At 59.7% G+C, this 19,030-nt stretch overlaps 2 protein-coding genes across 3 annotated transcripts in view; one reads left to right on the top strand and one right to left on the bottom strand.

Annotated features, from left to right (window-relative positions):
- The window catches only part of MAEA (macrophage erythroblast attacher, E3 ubiquitin ligase), a 400,167-nt gene that overhangs the window by 330,713 nt on the left and 50,424 nt on the right, over positions 1-19,030 (bottom strand). The gene's annotated exons all lie outside the window — the stretch shown is intronic.
- DGKQ (diacylglycerol kinase theta) lies at positions 5,684-18,833 on the top strand. 2 transcript variants are annotated; one of them, XM_069496342.1, is made up of 23 exons: positions 5,684-5,942; positions 8,293-8,372; positions 10,575-10,674; positions 10,908-10,993; positions 11,076-11,201; positions 11,558-11,711; positions 11,799-11,873; positions 11,943-12,043; positions 12,119-12,354; positions 12,443-12,533; positions 12,666-12,720; positions 12,954-13,015; positions 13,383-13,533; positions 14,055-14,093; positions 14,275-14,390; positions 16,090-16,241; positions 16,536-16,684; positions 16,831-17,009; positions 17,402-17,502; positions 17,657-17,803; positions 17,891-18,002; positions 18,077-18,229; positions 18,582-18,833. In XM_069496342.1, the coding sequence occupies exons 1-23, from the start codon at positions 5,684-5,686 to the stop codon at positions 18,681-18,683; spliced, it is 2,826 nt and encodes a 941-aa protein (XP_069352443.1). In that variant the 3' UTR covers positions 18,684-18,833. The 2 variants fall into 2 exon arrangements, with proteins under 2 accessions (XP_069352443.1, XP_069352444.1); XM_069496343.1 differs by lacking the exon at positions 14,055-14,093.

The following is a 19,030-nucleotide window of genomic DNA, read 5'->3' as shown; positions in this document are numbered from 1 at the left end:
ATAGAGGACACAAAATTGACAAAGTTTTCCCCAAATTGAACATCAGTCTTAACAATGTATATGATGTAACTAGTAATGAGTCATCAAGCGTAAACTTTTGTAAAATAGGTCATGCTTGTTTTTTATAATCAGCCATGCTAGAGAGACTAAATTATCTTTCTCTTTTCTCTTTGGAAAATTATATTGCAAAACTGTTATAATAAATGATAGAAGATGTAGAAGAAAAAGTATGGTGTAGCAGGCCACTATAAATAATAATTATGGTACTTTCTAGATTTTGTGACCTTTGTGCTATTAGGCAATTTTTTAAAGTATTTGTTGTGATTTCTTCTCTTGTTTTGAGTAAATATGTATCTAATTTTATAATAATTATTTTGCATTTTTCTTGAAGAGAGCCCCATTGGCTTGAGGCTACCCCAAACCCAGCTACCTGCCGTGTGGCAGAGGTGCCCCAGAGCCTTGGGAGGAGTGGACCACACCACAAGCCAGGACCCCACCACAATCAGCCCTGGCTGGCTCAGAGATGTCAGTGTCAAAGGGAGAAAAGGCTCCCCTACTAGGGGAGCATCTGCATGACATTAGTGGTGGCAGGTGCTTAAGTAGGACACCCACCCAGAGCAGAAGGGAAAGGCTTGGTCATTCAGACACAGTGACAATTAAGAACATCAGAAGCCACCTCTGAAGGGTTCGGCCACCCTGCAGTGGAGGGAAGTGGGGCCCACATCCTGCATTTGCAAATTAACCCATTTGCTAAATTTGTTTGTAACCTCAAAATCAACACTCACTGTGCCTCCACGGTCATTCCTGAACGTGCTCAGAGCAAGGAAGACTGAATCACTGACGTGCCCCTGCTGGGCTGGAGCGAGGCCACACTCTGCCTTGTCCTTTCCACTCAGCCTGCAAACAGTCCTCCTTTCCATGGTCTACTCAGTGTCACGTTTTCCGCATCTTTGTTCTTCTGTTGGTGATTTCAATCTTTAAAATGGCCACAGGCCCAGTTTTGAAGTGCTGTCCAGTGTCCCCAAGCGCAAGCAGCTGTGATGAGCCTCATGGAGAAAAGGACCGTAGGTGAGCCTTGTCCAGGTGTGAGCGGTAGCGCTGTTGGCTGTGAGCTTGATGTTGATAAATCAACAGTATTTACATATACATGTGGGGTTTTTTGGGAGAACTTGGAGAACATTTAAAAATATTTATTATTTCAAATGACAATAGGAATCCATTCAATGGTAACATAAAACACATAACTATTTTCACAAACAAAATTTAGTGAGAAGAATGACCATTGTTCAAATCTCTTTAATGTTTGGCTTAACAGAAAGCAGCAGAATTCCCATACCTGCTGCTTCTTCAACCTGTTGCAATAGGTTGTAAAATCTGGCTTCACGCAGGTGGACGGTTAGAAATGGAGGAAAATTTAATAGCCTTCTCAGTTAATAGTATTCTTTGATACTATCCCAAAAATTGACAAGTGGTTGAAGGTTCCTGGTTTTTAGTCAATTCTCAGAAAAATTATCTCCAAAGCTATGACATTGTTAGGGTGCTGTACCAAATATTAATATATATGTATAATAAATATATATTGAATAAAGGTGTCCTTAAACAGAAACACACAAAAAACAAGGTAATGTATTGACTGAGTGCCAAAAATGTGACCAGAGGCTGGCAGGAACCTAACTCAGTATTTCCCCTAAAAGCAATGGTTCAGTGTTCCCTAATTCTGCGTTCATGGTGTACAGTTACTGTTGTCCTTGATGGAATAGAACTATGTTGAACAATGACAATCAACTGTAATTGATGAAAGAATCACCTCCAGAATATATAAAGAATTCCTACAAATCAATAAGAAAAAGAAATTAAATAGAAAACACATTTAACAGAGCCTCATAAGAAGAGCTGCAGATGGCAGACAAATCTGTGACAAGGTGTAAGCCTGCTTTGCCATCTGACACTAAGTCAAAACCACACTGGGATACCACTGCGCCCCTCCAAGAAAGGCTGAAATTGTGGAACTTGTAGTGTCCAGGGTTGGCAAAAATGTACAGCAGAGGGACGTTTCCTACATTGCTGATGGAAGTATGAATTTTTATTTTTGTGTGGATTTTTGGGAAAATGTTTGGGATTATCTTCTAAAGGTGAACACAGCATGTCCTGTGACCCAGTGGTTTACCCCAGCAGATGTGTGGATATGTGTGCATGTGGTGTCCAAACACAGGGACAAGAATGTTCAGGAAACATTATTCATAGTAGCCAAGATCTGGCAGTAGTCCCCAAGCCTATTAACGATAAAATAAATAGGCTGGGCGTGGTGGCTCACTCCTGTAATCCTAGCACTCTGGAAGGCCGAGGTGGGAGGATTGCTTGAGTTCAGGAGTTTGTGATCAGCGTGAGCAAAAGTGAGATCCCATCTCTACTAAAAATAGAAAAAAAAAAATTAGCTGGGCATGGTGACACCTGTAGTCCCAGCTACTCAGGAGACTGGAGCAGGAGGATTGTTTGAGCCCCGGAGTTCGAGGCTGCAGTGAACTATGATCACACCACTGCACCCCAGCCTGGGAGACAGAGCAAGACTCTAAAAAAATCAATCAATCAACTGTACTACATACCTACAATGGAAGAGCAGCAATTGATGTGCAATTTAATTTGCAGCAGCAATAGAAAGGACTGGTCCTTGGAGCTCAAAACAAAATGTCGAGTGAGAGAAGCCAGTCACCAAATAACACAGACTCAGCTGTCTCCTTTGGAGTTCAGAACGGGCTAGAACAGTCGATGTGTGTATGAGTTTCCTAGGGTGGTCATAGCAAAGCACCACAGACCAGGTGGTTTAAACAACAGAAATTTATCATCTCAAAGTTCTGGAGGCAGGAAGTCTGAGATCAGGATGTGGGTAGGGGTGGTTCCTCCTGAGCCTTTGAGGGAACACCTGACCCAGCCTCTCTCCAGCTCCCGGTGGGTGCCGGCATCCTTGGCCTTCCTGGGCTTGCAGAAGCACCGCCCCAACCTCTGCCTCATCTTCTCGTAGCGTTCTTCCTGTGCACATGTGTGTCTCCAAATGTCCCCCTTTTATAAGGACACCATTATACTGCATTAAGGCCCACCCTAAAGACCTTATTTTAACTTGATCAGCTCTGTAAAGACCTCATCTCCAAATAAAGTCATATTCCAAGGTGCTGGGGTTAGGATGGCAACATATGAATTTTGGGGGACACAATTTTACCCATAACAATGTGGTTAGGCTTAAGCATAGTGGCTTCCTTGGGGAGCAGGGAGGGAAGACGGCCCTCACCAGAACCTGACAGTACCAGCACCCTGATCCCTGATTTCCCATAGTCCCGAATTGTGAAAAAGGCACTCCTTGTTTAAGCCACCCAGTCTGCAGTTTCCGTGTGGTGCCCAAGCTGACCGACAGTGTGGGAAGGGAGTAGGTGACACAGAAGAGGCTCTCCACCCAAGCAGGCAGTCCCAGCAGCCCTTTCAGCGAGAAGGTGCGAATTGTTTTGAACGTCTGTGGGGGGGTTGATGGCAGTATTGTTCGCCTGCTATTTTAATTAACATGCTGGATCAGAAGGCACAGTCAAGTGTAGGCAGACATGGTCAGATGTGGGTTTTCTTTCTTGAAGCTCTCCGCTTTCTCCTGAATGGGGAAAAGAGTGTCCTTAAATACTATTTTTCCTCAGAGGTCAGCTGCAGTCTGTACCACGTGGAGTGGGCTTCGTAAGCCTCTGTCTCCTGGGCAGCAGGGTTGGGTCACAGCCCTCCCAGGGCCAAGAGGCAGGTGGGGCCTGGGGCGGGGCTGTCCTGGCGATCTGGCCCAGGGTGGGTGCAGGGGCATGGCCTGGCTGAAGTGGGCAGAGGGCAGAGGAGGGTTAGGGTTAGGGTGAGAGAGAAGAGGTGGGGCCCAGGTCCTCCCAGCTGTCTGACTGCAAGGTGCAGGGACTAAGGGGTGGCAGACCCAGCTGAGTGCTCCAGGGGGAGGGGCAGCATGCACTGACTCCTTTGGGCACTGGGCTAGGACTCCCTCCGTCCTTAAACAGCCTGCCCCAGGGCCCTGGCACTGGTGATTCCTCTGCCTGGACGCTTTCCGGTGGCCAGAAGCCAGCTGCTCCTGGTTGCTCAGCCCTGTCTCTCTCCATCCACAGCTGGCATCGAGACACTAGGCATTTCAGGCTTGTTTATTCCTGTTTGCTGTTGGCTGCCCAGAACACAGCTCCTGGAGGGCAGACAGGTCCCTGGATGCATGTGGCCGCACCTCCTGCATCCCCTGGGCTGCCGAGAGCCCCACCTCCAGCAGATGCTCCACCAACAGTTTCTCGAAAAAGGACCACTCCACCAGGCTTTGAGCACCCAGGTTCTCCTCTATCTTTGGGCTGGATTCCTGGTACCATCCTCTCTCCTGGACACAGGGCCCGCCCTCCACTCCTGGGATCAGAGGGCAAGTGTCCCTCTCCCTCCCTGGCCTCAGGAGGCTCTAGCACACCCCCAGACATTTCCTGGAATCCTTGTGGTCATCAACCCTCCCCTGGGACATAACCCTCCCCTGGCTGTGCCCTGTCCCGGTTTTCCTCTTCCTCCGGCCCCACGCTGCTGCGCACCCCTGGAGCACACCCTTCTCCTGAGGCCCTGCAGGTTCCTGCTCTGCCTCCCAGGGTGAGGGGCCTGGCTCCAGAGGCCCCTGAAAACCGGCAGGGACCACGTGGGTGCCCCAGGAAGCTCCTTGGCCAACGATGCCCAGCGCGGCCATGTGGACTACAATCCACGGTTAGGCCCTCAGGAGCAGGGACTTGGAGTGCTGCCAGCGGTGGGGGCAGGGTGACTCTCATGGACATGTCCCCAACCGTCACTGGTACCACCTGGACATGACAAAGCTGTGAGTGCTGGGGCCGCCCCTCCACGAAGCCCCGCGGCGTCCCGAGGGCCCCCCATGGCGGGATCCAGGCTAGCTGGGAGCTGAGGCGGGGAAGGGTGGTCGAGGAGGCTCAGTGAGGGTCGTGAAGGACAGCCCCGGACCTCCCTGCTGGCAGGCGGGCACAGTCGCGTTACGCCCCGGGGACAGTGCGGCTCCGCGGCCCTCCTGTCGTGAGGACGATGATCGCTTCTGGGGGACCTGTGCCCGTACGCAAGTCCCGCGCGCGGAGACCCCGCAGACCGACCCGCCCAGGCGTCGCGCGGGGTTCCCGCGAACTCTGCCTCCTGGAGGCTCCCCCAGGCGCAGGGCCGCCTTCCTCCGGGTCTCCTTGCGCAACCGTGAGCCGCGCGCGAGATCTGCGACCCGCGTGGGTGGCGTCCCTCTGCGCAGCCGCGGGCCTGGGTGCCGCAGGTGCAAATGCCTCGGGTGCGGTGTCCGGAAGCTGCGTTGGGGAAATCTGGGCCCGCTGCGGCCCGCGGGCTGGCGCAGGCGGTCAGGCCGAGCCCACGCGAACCACGCCGGGCCCGCCCGAGTGGTCCCGCAGAGTGCAGCGCGAGGCTCTGCCGGCCCCACTCTGGCCCAGCGCCATAGACCCCACCTGGTAGACGCCGCCTCCGCCCTCGCCCCGCCTCCTGGCCCCGCCCCGAGGCCCGCGACTGCGCAGTGGACCGGGCGCAGTCGGCAGCCTGGCCGCGCGGGCAGAGCCGCTGCGGCGCCGTAGCCCCCAGCGCGCACCCGCCTCCAGCGCGCCCGCCGGGGCTCGGGCGGCTCCGGCCGGGGATGGCTGCGGCGGCCGAGCCCGGGGCCCGCCCCTGGCTGGACGGCGGCGCCCCGAGGCCCGGCAGCCCGGCCTGCAGCCCAGTGCTGGGCGGCGGAGGCCGCTCGCGCCCGGGGCCGGGGCTGGAGCGGGTCGGCGCCAGATCCCCGAGTCCCGCCGCCGCGCCGGGCCACAGCTTCCGGAAGGTGACGCTCACCAAACCCACCTTCTGCCACCTCTGCTCCGACTTCATCTGGGGGCTGGCCGGCTTCCTGTGCGACGGTGAGCGCCCTGCCGGGAGCCCTTCCGAGGCGGGGCCGGCCTTTCCCAGAACGCACGCCTCTCGCTTGCGTCGGGGTCCTGGCGCCTAACTCTAACCTTAACCTTCTGGCCCGGGTTCTCCCACCCCGAAGTGCGCCCCTCACCTTGAGCTCTGCTCCTTCCAGCGGCAGCCTGCCCAGGACAGGCCCGGGGCGCCAGCTGGGCCCAGAACCTCCCTGCTGAGGTGATGGCCAGCTCTTTAAGGAGCGGGGCCAGTGTGCCCCAAGTGCAGTGCTGTGCATGGAATCCAGGGGTGTGCTGGGGACAGTTGCCGGTTGGGGGTGAAGCCAGATGTCCTCGAGGCAAGTTGGACCACCTCTGGGGTCCCCATGGCTAGCTTCCTCTCCTAACAGCTAGGGCAGCAGTTGTGGCCAAGCAGGGCTGGCCTGGGCCCTGGCCAGGGGCCCTGGCCCCTGTTGCCCCCAGCATGGCTCCACCTAGCTGCTAAGCTTGCCAGGCTGGGGCGAGGGTGGTCCTCTCCCACCTCTGGCTCCCTGGTGCTTCTAGAGTTGGCTCTTTTCTGGTCTTCCTCTGTCCTGTAAGCAAGTGGGCCCTGGAGACCACAGCCCAGCCTCTGTAGAGGGAGACTGGGACAAGATCAGAGTGTTTGCATGGAGTACATGGATGTCTGACACTTGCTGTGTCCCTGCCTGGGATGTGGAGGTGGGAGGGGACTAAGAAGCCTCTGCCCTACTCAGGGGGACAGGCCTTTCCTCTGGGGACAGCCAGGGCCTGCAAAGGAGACTGGGCCTCTCACACAAAGAGGATGCCTTCTGCGGTGGAAATGGCATGGTTGTTCTGACCCCCAGGGCTGCACGAGGTGGTCCATCCAGCTGGCATGGGGGTGGTCTGATTTCTCTGTCAGATCACAAATATTGCACTGCCCTGTCTGCCCCTTGGAAGTTCCCCTGAGATGGAGGAGGTGTATATGGAGGCTGAGTGGGCCCCAGGTCTGAGGCTAGACCATTGGATTTGACACACAGGTGAAAGGTACAAAAAGCAGAGTTCCAGGTCTGAGGCTAGATCCAGGATCTCTGCAGCTGAGAGTTGATAAAGGCAGAACTCAAAGTGTGAGGCTAGACTCAGGGTCCCTCTCACAGGTGTGACCCTGTAGGTGGAGCTCAGGAGCCCTAAGCATGGTCCTGGGGCAAAGCAGCTCACGGAAGTAGGGCGGCATGGTGCTTGGGAGGGGCGTGGGGCAGACAGAGGGCCCTGGCAAGGCTGTGGGCTGAGGAGGAGGCTGGGCAGTGTCTGCTGCAGCTGCCTCCCACGGTTATCAGGGTGCTCTCCTCCTGTCTCCCGACTTCTTTCCTCGAACCAGCCTACTTCCGGAAGTTTTCTCTAGAGCAGCCCATGAAGAACTTCTGTGTGCCTCCTTCTAGGGACTGGGGTTTTCGGGGCTTTGGTGGGAGGGTGAGGTGCATCCTAACTGAGGGCTTTCTGGGAGAGCTGCCTGTCCTGTCACCAGCCTGCCTCTCAGTTCCATGGGCCGTCTTCACCCAAGGCTGTCTTGGCTGGTGTGTCCTGCCCACTTCCCAGCCCCTGCAGCCCCCACCCTCCTGTTGCCCCCACCCAATGGGGCCCAGACCTCTCCCCGACTCCTATCTGTCCGTCTCCCTGCCGAGCAGTTGTGTGAGGATGGGGCACACTGCCACCCCCAGGATGGGTTGGGTGTGCTGCTCCCTGTTCCCTTGGCCCTCCTGAGCTCTCTGCTGCCTGAGGTGCTGCCCTGGGCCCTTGCACGCAGCGGATGCTTAATGCTCCCTGCCTCGGGAGGCCTGGGCTGTCCACCTCTCCAGCGGCTCCTGCCTTCTGGAGCCCTCACCGGACCAGCTTGCTTTGCTTCCTGGTGGCTTTGGGTCTCAGGCATGGTGCACAGCAGTTTGGGTGAAGTGAGAGAAGGGTGTCTCTGGTGAAGCCAGTCTGGGGCTTCAGAGATTGTGCAGAGATGCAGGAGCTTGCCAAGCCCCCTGCCTGTCTGGTGAGGCCGGTGAGCTGCAGGACTGCCCCTCGAAGAAGCCCAACTGCAGAGACGAAGGAGAGCTTGGCCTGCTTGCAAGGGGCAGGGCTACTGTTAGGAGAGAGGACGTGCTTATTGTCCTCCAGGGTGGTCAGGGCCACCCATCCCCTGGATTCTCAGTCTTGGCCTTTCTCAGATGAGGGAGGGAACTCAAAGGATCATAGTATCCAGGGGCCGCCTGGTGGGATTGGTGGGAATTGCCTTTGGTGGTCCTGATGGCCAAGGCCCAGCCATGGGGCCTTTCACTTCCTGGGTGGGGCAGGGCCAACTCACTCACTCTCATCCCCACAGTCTGCAACTTCATGTCCCACGAGAAGTGCCTGAAGCATGTGAAGACCCCATGCACGAGTGTTGCACCCAGCCTGGTCCGGGTGAGTGTGGGGTGGGGGGTGCCACACCTGCCAGGAGGCTGGGGTGTGTGTGTCAGCTCTCGTGGGGTGGAGGCGCCGAGACCCTGGCCATTCTTCATGCTGTCAGACTTTAGTTGCACCCGTGGTTAAAAAGCAAAGGTTAGAAAACTGCTCAGGATTTAAAGGAATGAGCTGTTCACTCACTGAGCTCCCTGGATGGGCCTCCAGGGAACTGTGCTGAGGAAAGCCGATCCCCGAGGTCACATACTGCATGAGCCTGCCCATAGAATCTTCTTGAAATAACAGAACTAGAGTGAGCACAGATTAGAGGTTTCCAGGAGTTAAGGAAGTGGGTGTGGCTGTGAGGACAGTGGGAGGGGAGGAGATGGAGGTTTATGCGTCTTCACTGCATGTCGGCATCCTGGCGGTGACTCTGACTAGTTTTGCAAGATGCTACCATTGGGGGAAGCTGGGCACAGGGTATAAAAGATCTCTCTGTACCATTTCTCACAACTGCGTATGAACCTACACATATCTCAAAATAGCAAGTGACAAAGTAAAGGCAGCTTTTTTGGAGCGTAGGGAGGTTTTGGCCACCAACCTCCCTCTGCAGGGCTCTGGGCAGGGCAGGAAGGTGACTGGCCCAGGTCCCTGAAGGGCGCAGGGCACTTCCCTTCTCTGGGTGATGGTGCTGAAGGCAGCGACGTTTAGGGAGGGCGGGCTGACGGTGTCGGAGGCTGTTCTGCGTGGGCCATGCTCAGTCCTCCCTCACCGTCAGCCTTGCTCTCTGCGGACCGGGCCCTCCCCAAATTCTTCAGTGCGATGTGTTCAGGCTGCAGGTGGGGTGCTGGGCAGTGGGACGCACCCACCTGGTGCAGTGGTGGAGTGCAGGTCGTGAGGTGGGCAGCGTGAGGGGAGCCCAGGCCAGTGGACGCCCCTCCTGCTGCCCAGGGTCTGGCCGCGGCCTCTCCCTCTGACGTTTGATGCCGGGTTTGGGAAGAACTTGATTACCAGGCTGAGTGCAGAAGAGCCCGAGGACACTGGCTCCTGGTGGCAGCCAGCACCCTTCGAATGCCATGTCAGCCTGGGCGGTCCCTCATGTGGACATCCTAAGGCTGCAGTTTTCTAATGTTGATTTTTTTTTTTTTTTTTGAGACAGAGTCTCACTCTGTTGCCCAGGCTAGAGTGAGTGCCGTGGCGTTAGCCTAGCTCACAGCAACCTCAAACTCCTGAGCTCAAGCGATCCTCCTGTCTCAGCCTCCCGAGTAGCTGGGACTACAGGCATGCACCACCATGCCCGGCTAATTTTTTTTTTTCTATATATATTTTTAGCTGTCCATATAATTTCTTTCTATTTTTAGTAGAGATGGGGTCTCGCTCTTGCTAAGGCTGGTCTCGAACTTCTGAGCTCAAACGATCCGCCCACCTCGGCCTCCCAGAGTGCTAGGATTACAGGCGTGAGCCACCGCGCCCGGCCTCTAATGTTGATTTTAATGTTTTTTTTATACTCTACTAAATTAAAAAATATGAGTATGTATTTCAAATATATGCATGATGAACAATTTAGAAATACAGATATTTAACAAAGAAAATAAATGTCACCCACCATTCTGGCATATCCCCAGTTACCATTCTGGTATTTTTCTGTTTGTTCTTTTGTGCATATTTTAACCTAAGTTTTGGGATACTGGGGTAAGGACAAGGGTCAGGAGTGAAGACATGATCCCTCTCCTGCCCCTTCTCATGGACAAGTAGAATCCACCCCCCCTCCCCCCACACACACATTCACACTCGCTGCAGTCCGATTCCCTGCCGGGGTGGGGCTCGGGTGCTTTGGGAGTCCTTGGACCCAAGGAGACAGAAGCATGGCAGTTGACAGACCTTCGCCTGGCCCAAGGAGGGAAGTGTGGGTGGCAAGTGGGCCTCCATCTGTGTCAGGCAGGACTGCATGGAAGTCACAGAGCCCTCTCCTCTGTTGTTGATTGGCCCGGCTGCCCCCAGGCCTGGGGCTGTGGCCGCTGCTGGGGCCTCCTGGGAGGCACAGCTGGACCAGGGCTGGGCAGTCCCAGCAGAGGCCTGAGCTGCAGAATGGTCCAGGTGCAGAGGGAGGGGGTGACGGCATGGGCAGGCTATTGTCAGCCCTCAGGGAGTGTCTAGGTGGGCATGCTGGGGCAGCCCCCAGCAGGATCCACATGGGGTGAGGCTGCCCTCTGCTCCTGCCAGGTCCCTGTAGCCCACTGCTTCGGCCCCCGGGGACTCTACAAGCGCAAGTTCTGTGCCATCTGCCGCAAGGGCCTGGAGGCGCCTGCACTTCGCTGTGAAGGTACCCCACCCCCTGGAGCCCACGTGGCTCCCCCACCTCACCCAGGGTCCTGGTCGCTGCTGCCCAGTGGCTTGTCAGGTGGAGGGCTGGCCTGGGGGCTGTGGCCACATGCTGCTGGCCAGGGTGCTGGGGGGTGGAATGCGGAGGAAGGGACCCAGCGGAGCAGAGAGGCCAAGGGGCATAGAGGGGCCACGGCGCTGCAAGAGGCCCCTAACCCTGCTCCTGGCCCCTAGTGTGTGAGCTGTACCTTCACCCCGACTGTGTGCCCTTCGCCTGCAGTGACTGCCGCCAGTGCCACCAAGACGGGCACCAGGATCACGTGAGTACGCAGGTGCCAGGGACACTGAGTGCAGACCTGGGGGTTCCAACCAGGCCCAGCTGCTGACTGTCCCCTTCCCCAGGACACATACCACCACCACTGGCGGGAGGGGAACCTACCCTCCGGTGCACGCTGCGAGGTCTGCAGGAAGACATGCGGCTCCTCCGATGTGCTGGCTGGCGTGCGCTGCGAGTGGTGCGGGGTCCAGGTGGGGTGACTGTGCGGAGAGGAGAGGTGGAGCCGTGGGGGCCGAGCGGGTGGATGGGAGTGGTGAGGAGTTCAGGTGGGGGAGGGGCGCTCAATAGGGGCCGGGAGGTGGGGCAGGAGAGGTTTGGCCTCCAAGTAGGGGCCGTCCCTGAGGGTGGGGTCTGTCTTTCCTTCAGCCTGTCTGCATCTGCATCCCACTCTGTTTTCAAGGCGGGCTCCCTGTCCCGCTCTGGCATTGGGGTTCCCCACCCCTGCACACTGTGGAGCTGTCAGCCCTGTCCCTGCGTGGGCGCTCTGCATGGGCTGCGTCCTGGACCCCGGCCCCAAGACCCCAGGCTCAATCCCGTGTCCCTCCAGGCCCACTCGGTCTGCTCCACGGCGCTCGCCCCAGAGTGCACATTTGGGCGCCTGCGCTCCTTGGTCTTGCCCCCGGCGTGCGTGCGCCTGCTGTCCCGAAACTTCAGCAAGATGCACTGCTTCCGCATTGCGGAGACTGTGGCCCTGGAGCCGGGTGAGGTGCTTGGGAGGCGAGGGGCGGGCCTCGGGTGCCCCCTGGACTGGGGGCGGGCACTGAGTGAGGAGTCTGTGTGTCCTGCAGGGGAGGGGGACGACAGTGTGGACGGAGGTGCTGCCACCGGCCCAGGCAGAGAGACGCTGGCACCTGCAGAGTCCAGTAAGTGCCCTCATTAGCCCCCGCCCCGTCCCCCAGCCCTTGGGTTCACATCCGCTTCCCCTGGCCCAGGCAAGCAAACCCTGAAGATCTTTGATGGCGACGACTCAGTCAGAAGAAACCAGTTCCGTGTCATCACTGTCCCCCGCCAGGCCCGGAGCGAGGAGGTGCTGGTAAGGGGAGCCCTAGGCAGGGGCAGGGGTGTGTGGTGTCCAAGGCCGCGTCCCACACCCGCCCACCCTCTGCAGGAGGCGGCGCTGCGGGCCTACTACATCCCGGAGGACCCTGGCAACCTGGAGCTGCACGCGCTGCCCTCGCAGGCGGGTGACGCCTGGGCCCGTGCCAAGGCCGGCAGTGCCCGAATCTCCGAGGAGGAGGAGGGCAGCAGAGGCCCGGGGTCGTGCGAGGCCTCGCCTGAGGCCTGGGTCATCCGGGCTCTGCCTTGTGCCCAGGAGGTCCTGAAGATCTACCCTGGCTGGCTCAAGTGAGACCCGGCCGGGGCACTGGGCCTGCTGGGTGGGAGTCGGGAGGGGGTGGGAGGAGGCTGGTGCCTGAGCTCCTGGCACCCACAGGGTGGGTGTGGCCTACGTGTCCGTGCGCGTGACCCCGCAGAGCACAGCCCGGACGGTGGTGCTGGAGGTCCTGCCGCTGCTTGGTCGCCAGGTGTGTATTCTGGACCTGCCTGTGCTGGGCAGACGGGGTCACTGCCTAGTGGGCCAGGCTGCTATCCCGGCCCAGGTGTGGCTGCCTCTGTCAGCCGCCCTGGGCCTCATGGCCTGCCTTCTGACCCCACAGGCCGAGAGTCCAGAGAGCTTCCAGCTGGTGGAGGTGCTCATGGGCAGCAGGCAGGGTGAGTGCGTGGCCCGTGGTCAGTGTCCGCATTCTCTATGCATGTTCCGGGCCAAGGACCTGGACCTGCTGCCTTAGGGGCTCCTCCAGCGTGGTGGCCAGGCCATTGAGGCCAGACTCTGCCCTTCTGACAGTTCCACCCTGTGTCCCCACATGCCCTGGGGGTGGGGGCAGCTGTCTGCAGAGCTGGGCGAGGAGCCTGGTGCTGACAGGCTGTGCCCCTGGCCCCTGCAGTCCAACGGACAGTGCTGGAGGATGAAGAGCTCCTGCTCAACCGGCTTTGGGACATCCGGCAGGTCAGTGGGTGTGGACATGGCCCCAGGGAGCTATTGGCCTGCAGCTATGACCTCTGCTCCCCAGAGCAGTACCTTCCCCAGGGACAGAGTCTGCCTGGGCTGGACAGTTGACCCTCCTGGCCAAGAAGTCACCTGTTCCCAGCAGAGTGGGCTGTTGAGCCACAGACCTCCCTAAACTCCCTGAGGGGAATGGACAGGGGCCCGCCCACAGGAAGGAAGCCTCCTGGCCTCGCTTTCCTCTTTTTATCTTGCTTCAGCCCTGGGGAATCTTCTCAGCGACCCCTTTTGTGGATGGGGTGGCGGAGGGCCTGGTGCTGGTGGAGCCATCCTCTGCCCCAGCCCAGCATCCCTGCCTCTCTCCCTGCAGACCTCCTTGCGGCAGGTGAGCCAGACGCGGTTCTACGTGGCAGAGAGCAGGGCTGCGGCCCCTCGAGTCTCCCTGTTCATTGGCGGCTTGCCTCCCGGCTTGTCCCCTCAGGAGTACAGTAACCTGCTGCACGAGGCCTTGGCCACCAAAGGTGTGACCGCCATGGCTGGCCGAGGGCTGCTGGCTGGGGGCGGGGGCCTGATGGCAGGCAGTGGGACTGCAGTGCTGAGGCCTGCTGCTGGGCCCAAGTGCTGTCCTATCCAGGCGGGCTCCATCCTCACCTCCAGGCCCATCCCGCACACCCTCTTCCGAAGGGCTTCTGGGCGCTTTACCCTCTGCGGCCATTTCCCATGGTGCCTGGCCTCTGTCTCTCCCTCTGGGCGGGCGGGTGGGCCCTGCCTTCAGGGTATAGGGAACCCTGTTGCTCGAGTGGGGCATGGCACTTTCTGGGGGAGCTGCCCTTGGGGGTGTGAAGTCATCCTTGAACCAGGGGCTGTTCCAGGGTTGGGAGAGGTCAGGGCCCAGAGGGAAGAGTTTAGGGGCCCAGAGTGGGGGTAACGTGGCCCCCAGAGGGAGCAAGTCAGAGGCCCCCGGGGAGGAGGATGTGGGGCCAGGCCTCTGCGATGTGCGTCCTTCACCATCTGCCACCCTGACTGCAGCCTGCCTTTGCAGCCGCTGTGGTGTCCGTGAGTCACGTCTACTCCTCCCAAGGTGAGTTGGCACTCAATGGGCGTGGTCACGTGTGGCCAAAGGTCATTCCTGGAGTTAGGTGGAAAAGCCCTGGCCTTCTCTAGCGCCTGACCTTTGCCTCGGGGACCTGTGTGCCAGGGAAACATCTTGGTTGTGGTGCATGGGACAGGCCCTTCCCTGAGTCTCGGCCCCCCTGCCTCAGGTGCAGTGGTGCTGGACGTCGCCTGCTTCGCAGAGGCCGAGCGGCTGTACATGCTGGTCAGGGACACGGCTGTGCAGGGCCGGCTGCTGACTGCGCTGGTGCTCCCGGATGTGCTGGTGAGTGAGCAGTTCCTGGGCCGGCTTTGGAAACACTCAGGCGGGGTGGCCGGAGAAAACCCAGGTCTGCAAGTGCACAGTTCCCCGGCCAGACGCACTCTCTTCGCCTGGCATCTCGCCCTCGGGTCCACTGGGGGCCTGTTGGTGCTGCCTTGTTCATGCCTCATGACAGCTCAGGAAGGACACTGTTGCCCGTTGTACACCAAGGGGCCTGAGGCAGCCTGGTGGGTAAGATCTGCCCCTCAGGCCACCGTGGGGCCAGGGCCAGCTGTCTCTCTGGACTCCGAGGCTTCTACCTAGTGGGAAGACCCCAGGTTGCAGCTCCCAGCCCCACAGAACACACTGGGCCCCAGAGGAGCTGCCTCACTAAGGGCTATGTGTCAGTGTCCCACCAGCCCAGCCCCATCCTCTTGGGTACAGCATTGTCCCCCTGGGAGGCCTTGTGGTCCCTGCTTCCTGCCTGGAGCCCCTAACCCTCACCCTCACCCTGGCAACAGGTAGAGCGCCCTGACTTTGGGCACTATGCTTAAGACCCAGCAGTACCAGGAAGGGGGGTGTCTGACAGCAGCGCAGGGTGAAGGGGTACAACATGGGTCAGAGCCCTCGGGGGCTGGACCCTGGACCCCACACTGCACCCTGTGCTCTCACAGCAGCCTCTATGGTCTTCAGCCCTCCACCCCCAAAGGGTCCCATGAGGCCACCATCAGGGGCCTGTGGCTGCTTTGCTGTACTCATCCCTGACCCGGATCCCTGACCCCTGACCCCAGCCCAAGCCAAGCAGAATTAGAGCAGAATGAATTTGGCAGCCTATGATTGTGGTAGGTGATGCCTATGGGTCCCTTCTGCTCCTTGCACCTGGCTCTGCCCAGGTCAGGACAGGGTGGCTGTTAGCCTCAGCCCCAGCCCCGGCCCCGGCCCCACATGCTCCGTGGGCAGAGCTGGGTGTGGGCCCGACATGCGCTTTCTCTCTCCTGTCAGCTGCCTGCCCTGGGGTGAGTGGGTAAGTGGTGACCGCAGGCAGCTCTGCCTGCCCAGTGGGTCATTCGGCCCTGAGTGTGTCCTTGCCCCGAGCCACGGCCTAGCCGTGTGCCGCTGCCCACCCTGTGTATGCACCCGGCCTGTCTGTCCTGTCACCCAGCCCTCCCCTGCTGTGGGGAGCCCAGCCTTGGGCCCACTGTGTCTAGATCCCTGGGCGCTGTTTCCTGGGGTGGCATGTGGGGAGATGGGCTCCGTCTTGTGGCCGTGGGGAGACATGTGGTCACCCTGTGGATCAAGCAGCTTTTCCTGGCTGCCATGTAGGCAGACGGAGGCCCAGGAGCCGCCGTCCTCTAAAGCTGTGTGCTAGGGGCCCGAGAAGTGGACCTTGGTCTAGCTGGCTGGCGGGCACGGCCCCACGTGGGCTTTTGGCCCAGACTTGTGGCTTGAGGGCCAGGTGGCGGGCGTGGTCTGTTCACACCTGGCACAGTGGGAAGGGCCGGGCCTTTCCCGTGCCGTGCTAGGAGCAGCAGCCAGCTGGCTTCAGCGCTGCCCCGTCAGCAGGCAGCAAGGTCTCATGTGTGAGGGTGCAGCCATGCCTTCCCTAGGAGCGGCTGGCCCCAGGCTGGGTGGGCTCAGAGTCAGGGGCCAGACACTGGCTGGCACCCCCGGGGGCGGGCACCCAACCTTGGGTCCCCATTCTAACCCAGCCCCCCTCTGTCAGCACTGGAACCTGCCCCCAGACAGCTGCCCCCTCCTCGTGTTTGTGAACCCCAAGAGTGGGGGCCTCAAGGGCCGAGACCTGCTCTGCAGTTTCCGGAAGCTGCTGAACCCTCACCAGGTCTTCGAGCTGACCAACGGGGGTCCTCTTCCTGGGTGAGTGTGGGGGACTGTGGGTCCAGGGAAATTATCACCGCAGCGGCCTGGGTAGGAGGAGTTGGGGGAGCTGCTGCACTCCCCACACCCCATCCACCCACCAGCAGCAACTCCGATTGGGTTCCTTGTTGGAACCTTCGAGTCTTCCACACGGCTGGAGATGGGCATTTGAAAAGGAAGCGGCTGTCTGGGGCGGGGACGGGCTGAGGCCCTGGGGGACCTGGGCAGCCTGGTGCCTGCACTGTGCCCTGTGGTGATGCTGGTGAGGGACACTTTCTGTCTCTCTCCTGCTAGGTTCCACCTGTTCTCCCAGGTGCCCTGCTTCCGCGTGCTGGTGTGTGGTGGGGACGGCACCGTGGGCTGGGTGCTTGCTGCCCTGGAGGAAACACGGCACCGTCTGGCTTGCCCGGAGCCTTCTGTGGCCATCCTGCCCCTGGGCACAGGTGGGCTCAGTCATTGAGCTGAGGATTGGGCCTAAGGGTTTATCCCTTCCTGCCCTGAGTTTCACCCAAGGCCTGGGGTGGTGTCTCTGTCCTCATGGATGAGGGCTGGATGTGGAGAGTTGTTCTGTGTCTCGCCTGTGTCCCAGGAAATGACCTTGGCCGGGTCCTCCGCTGGGGGGCCGGCTACAGTGGAGAGGACCCGTTCTCGGTGCTGGTGTCCGTGGACGAGGCCGACGCTGTGCTCATGGACCGCTGGACCATCTTGCTGGATGCTCACGAGGCTGCTAGTGCAGAGAACGGTGTGGCAGAGGCAGAGCCCCCCAAGGTACCAGGGTGGCCTGTGGCGCCAGTTAGGCTCTTGCATGTGACTGCCATGTGTGTCAAAGTGCTTATCCTCCTCCTAGCCACGCTCTGCAGGCACCAGCACCATCCTCTTTATAAACGCAGCAGCTGAGGCACAGAGTGCGTCACATGCTGGGGGCCATGTGCTGCCGGGGGACCATGCCCAGGGCTGGCTGGCTCCAGAGCCTGGCCAGGACCCCACAGCATGCTGCCTTCTCCTGGAGTTCTGGTGGTCATTGATGGAGTGGTCCCAGAAGCTAGAGCTTGGGGCCCCTGGAAGAGTTGGGTGTGGGGAGAGGAAGCTGGACCCACCTTGGGGAGCTCAGAAGTGCCTGGCGAGGCTGCAGGTCCTGGGAGATAAACCCCTGTCCCTAGATCGTGCAAATGAGCAACTACTGCGGCATTGGCATTGACGCAGAACTGAGCCTGGACTTCCACCAGGCACGAGAGGAGGAGCCTGGCAAGTTCACGAGCAGGTACCAGAGCAGCAGGGATGGGAGCCTGGGCATCTCTGGCCTGCCACCTGGTGATGGCGTACTTCCTGGGGATTCTCCAGCAGGCAGTGGCAGAGAGGGGCCAGAGGTGGGGGCTGCCTCAGGTGCGTGATGGTGGGTATCTCCTCCCCTGCAGGTTCCACAACAAGGGTGTATATGTGCGGGTTGGGCTGCAGAAGATCAGCCACTCTCGAGGCCTGCACAGGGAGATCCGGCTGCAGGTGGAGCAGCAGGAAGTGCAGCTGCCCAGCATCGAGGGGCTCATCTTCATCAACATCCCCAGGTTTGAGCAGAGGGCTCCCAGGGGCTCTGCCCGCCAGCCCCTGGCGGGCTCGTGCCTCATCTCTGTGTCCTTCCCCTACCCTGGCAGCTGGGGATCAGGGGCTGACCTGTGGGGCTCAGACAGCGACTCAAGGTTCGAGAAGCCGCGCATGGATGACGGACTCCTGGAGGTGGTGGGGGTCACAGGCGTTGTCCACATGGTGAGCCGGCCAGCCGGGTGGGTCCGGGTGGTGCCCGTGGCCCTGCTGAGCCCGGCTCACCCCTCCTGCCCCAGGGCCAGGTCCAGGGTGGGCTGCGCTCCGGAATCCGCATCGCCCAGGGCTCCTACTTCCGTGTCACACTCCTTAAGGCCACCCCTGTGCAGGTGGACGGGGAGCCCTGGGTCCAGGCCCCCGGGAACATGATCATCTCGGCTGCCAGCCCGAAGGTACGTCAGGTCGGGCTGGGGCTGGGGCTGGGCAGGTGGACTGTGCAGAGTGGCCGGTGGTGGCTGTCGTGCCCAGGTGGTTCTGGCATGTTTTGGCATGGTCTGGGTCCTCCCTGACCCCAGGAGGCCCCCAGGCGGCCAGTGGGGGCATCTGCCTCTCAGTGGAGATGAGTCCCGTGGGCCTCAGGGGAGGGGCATGGCTGAGAGGTGCCCAGTGCTGGGGTGCGGGTCAGGGCTGCTTTGCCAGGCCCTTCCCCTTTAGCACCTGGGTCCCAGGGCTGGGGGCCTGGAGGCACACCTGGTCTGTGATCTGTCATGTCAGCCTGGCCCTCCGACCCCCACCTTGGCACAGGTCCATATGCTGCGGAAAGCCAAGCAGAAGCCCAGGAAGGCCGGGACCTCTAGGGACACCCGGCTGGAAACCACGCCTGTCCCCGAGGGGGATCCCAAGTAGAGCTGGCTGAGGCAGCAGGGCAGGCTGAGAATGTCTGGACCTGCCATCCTTGTCATCAGCTCCTCGGGGTACAGCTGCGCTTTGAGTCTACAGTGCCTGGCCTGGTGATGGACTTGGCCACAGTCCTGACCAGAGCGTCTTCCTGGGACCCAGGATGTTTCCAGCCCTGTTTCCCATCCACTGTCACACGGAAACTGCTGGTTGGCTGGGAGCCATTTCCTTCCCTGCCAGATGTCATCACCATCAAAGATCTTCAGGGTTTGCTTGCCAGGCCATGTGACAGGTGGGCTGGCCAGCCCTCTGCCCTGTTGCTGGACGTTCCAGGGGAAAGGGGGTGCCCGGGCTGT

This window comes from Eulemur rufifrons, chromosome 20 (genome assembly GCF_041146395.1).
Source record: "Eulemur rufifrons isolate Redbay chromosome 20, OSU_ERuf_1, whole genome shotgun sequence".
NCBI classification, from domain to species: Eukaryota; Metazoa; Chordata; class Mammalia; order Primates; family Lemuridae; genus Eulemur; species Eulemur rufifrons.
This window is presented reverse-complemented; position numbering and strand designations above follow the sequence as displayed.